The 2,277-nt window shown below is 41.5% G+C and overlaps 1 protein-coding gene across 1 annotated transcript; it reads left to right on the forward strand.

Moving 5' to 3' along the window:
- The first annotated feature begins 211 nt into the window (after positions 1-211).
- On the forward strand, positions 212-1,721 carry DIO3 (iodothyronine deiodinase 3). Its single transcript, XM_044074559.1, is given in 2 exon segments — positions 212-650; positions 652-1,721. Coding segments are annotated over 2 exon segments (816 nt in total). The 5' UTR covers positions 212-389; the 3' UTR covers positions 1,207-1,721.
- Positions 1,722-2,277: the final 556 nt, after the last annotated feature.

Consider the following 2,277-nt stretch of genomic DNA (forward strand, 5'->3'; position numbering starts at 1 on the left):
GTGCCATAATTTACTGCTCCTATTCAATTAAATAAGTATTACGCATTACGCAGATCACCAAGTGCCTAGTCCCTCATATCAGATTGCAGTTGGGTACATTAAGGACACTCACCCTAAAGGGCGTGTACATGTGCTTTCTGGTGTGTGCTCACCGTTTGTGAAAATGCGTTTGTGATTTGTGTACAACAGGTCAGGATGGGTTATCCCAAGCAGTACGCGGGGGCGGACCGGGAGGCTGTGGCAGTTCATCCGTCGCCTGCAGGCGGGGCAGCTCTCATTCAAACCATGACTATATAACGAGCTAGGAGAAGCGGGGTTTTATACTAGCAGGGGAAAAGGGGGTTGTTGTAGATCGGAGAGCCCCAGACGGTGGAGATAGCAACGAAACTATGCATCAGCATTCAGGTGTCTGCACCATGAATGAAGTGCTAAAGCAAGCTATCGCCTACTTCATTCTACTGCCTCGTTTCTTCGTCACAGCCCTGATGCTGTGGTTACTGGACTTTCTATGTGTTCGCCGGCGGATTCTACTGCATATGAACAGGAGCCAGGAAGCCAGCCAACTACCTGAGGAGCCAGCCGTCTGTGTCTCAGATTCGAACCGCATGTTTACTCTAGAATCACTGAGGGCAGTATGGTATGGCCAGAGGACTGGACTTCTTCAAGGCTGCACATACTGGTTTGGCAGCACCAAATACAGAAGTCATCAAGCTAGAGGGGCAACACAAAGCCAAAATCTTGGAGTTTGGAGGCGGCCAGAGACCACTTATCCTTAACTTCGGAAGCTGCACCTGACCCCCCTTCATGGCACGTCTGAAAGCATTTCGGGGAGTCGCTACCCGGTACAAAGACGTTGCCGATTTCTTACTTATATACATTGAAGAAGCCCACCCATCAGATGGCTGGGTCAGCACAGATGCCCCTTACCAAATCCCAAAGCACCGGTGCCTGGAAGATAGAGTGAAAGCCGCACAACTAATGACTCTAGAGATCCCTGACTGCCTTGTGGTAGTTGACACTATGGACAATGCTTCCAACGCAGCATATGGGGCTTATTTTGAGAGGCTCTATATAGTTCAGCAAGAGACAGTTGTGTACCAGGGGGGGCGGGGTCCAGAAGGGTACAAAATATCTGAACTTAAAAGCTGGCTGGACCAATACAAGAGCCAGCTAAATAATTCAAGCACAGTTGTCATCCAGGTTTAAGTGTTAATAAACTTGCAGTAGGATCGTTCCTGTTGCTTTAGAGCTTGACTGTGATAACCAGTATTATGACTTCACTGGACTAATGAAACAACAAGTATGAATATGATAGCTGTCTTTATGAAAAGTGAAGACCCTTTCCGATGTCTGTTCACAGTGACTGTACGTTTTAATCTGACCTCACAAAACCCTTTGATAGTGTTATATATGTACATGTGTCTATGAAACTATGCTTTTTACGTTTTTTGTATGTGACTTTTTGATATTTGAAAATACGTTCTCTTCTAAGCAGGCTGATAGCATCATTGATATTTCTAATGATTTATGAAGACCGATTTTTAAATGGAAGCTCACCACAAAGTCGGATCTGAAGTACGATTATTTTTAGAAGTACCAATGGTACAGTATCACGTTGTTTGGAGTAGATGTGCCATATTTATGTGATTGATGCATTTTATACAATGTATATGACTATTTTTTTAATCAACTCTTTTTTTTAAATAAAATAAAAAAACTGACTATTTGTTCTACGTCCTTATTTGTTTATGTTTAATTTAAATTGTAGAAAGGGTTTAGAATACAAGTGAAGTTGACATCTTCTAATGTATTGTTTGACTTCATGGTGTATTTTAAATCTACCAAAACAGGCAAAACTACACAATCGATTGGATTATTTAATAAAGGTGCCGTAATTCAGGTAAGCTTATTGATTTACATATCCACACCTGCATAAAACTTTTTTTCTGTCCTTGTCTAAAAACACTTCATCCCTGATATTGTAACAAATTGTCCTTTATGAGATTAGAACCCCTACAGGTTATGTACTATGATGTGGACAAGGTGATGAGTGTACTCATTTAGCCAATTAGATTCTTTATAAGATTTATTGTATGAAACATTGAATAAATTGATAAAGCAAGATCCTCACCACAATACACTCATTGCATTTGCATTCCGGAGGGCATTTTTCTTCCCTAGCCACTTTAGTAGGAACTATGGAGTAATGTTCTCTGTATAAGTGTATGAGCTCTTTTTCCCATTGAGCATCATTAACATACTGTCATATTCACGTCA

Source organism: Protopterus annectens, chromosome 6.part0 (assembly GCF_019279795.1).
Source record: "Protopterus annectens isolate FY-2018-M chromosome 6.part0, PAN1.0, whole genome shotgun sequence".
NCBI classification, from domain to species: domain Eukaryota; kingdom Metazoa; phylum Chordata; order Ceratodontiformes; family Protopteridae; genus Protopterus; species Protopterus annectens.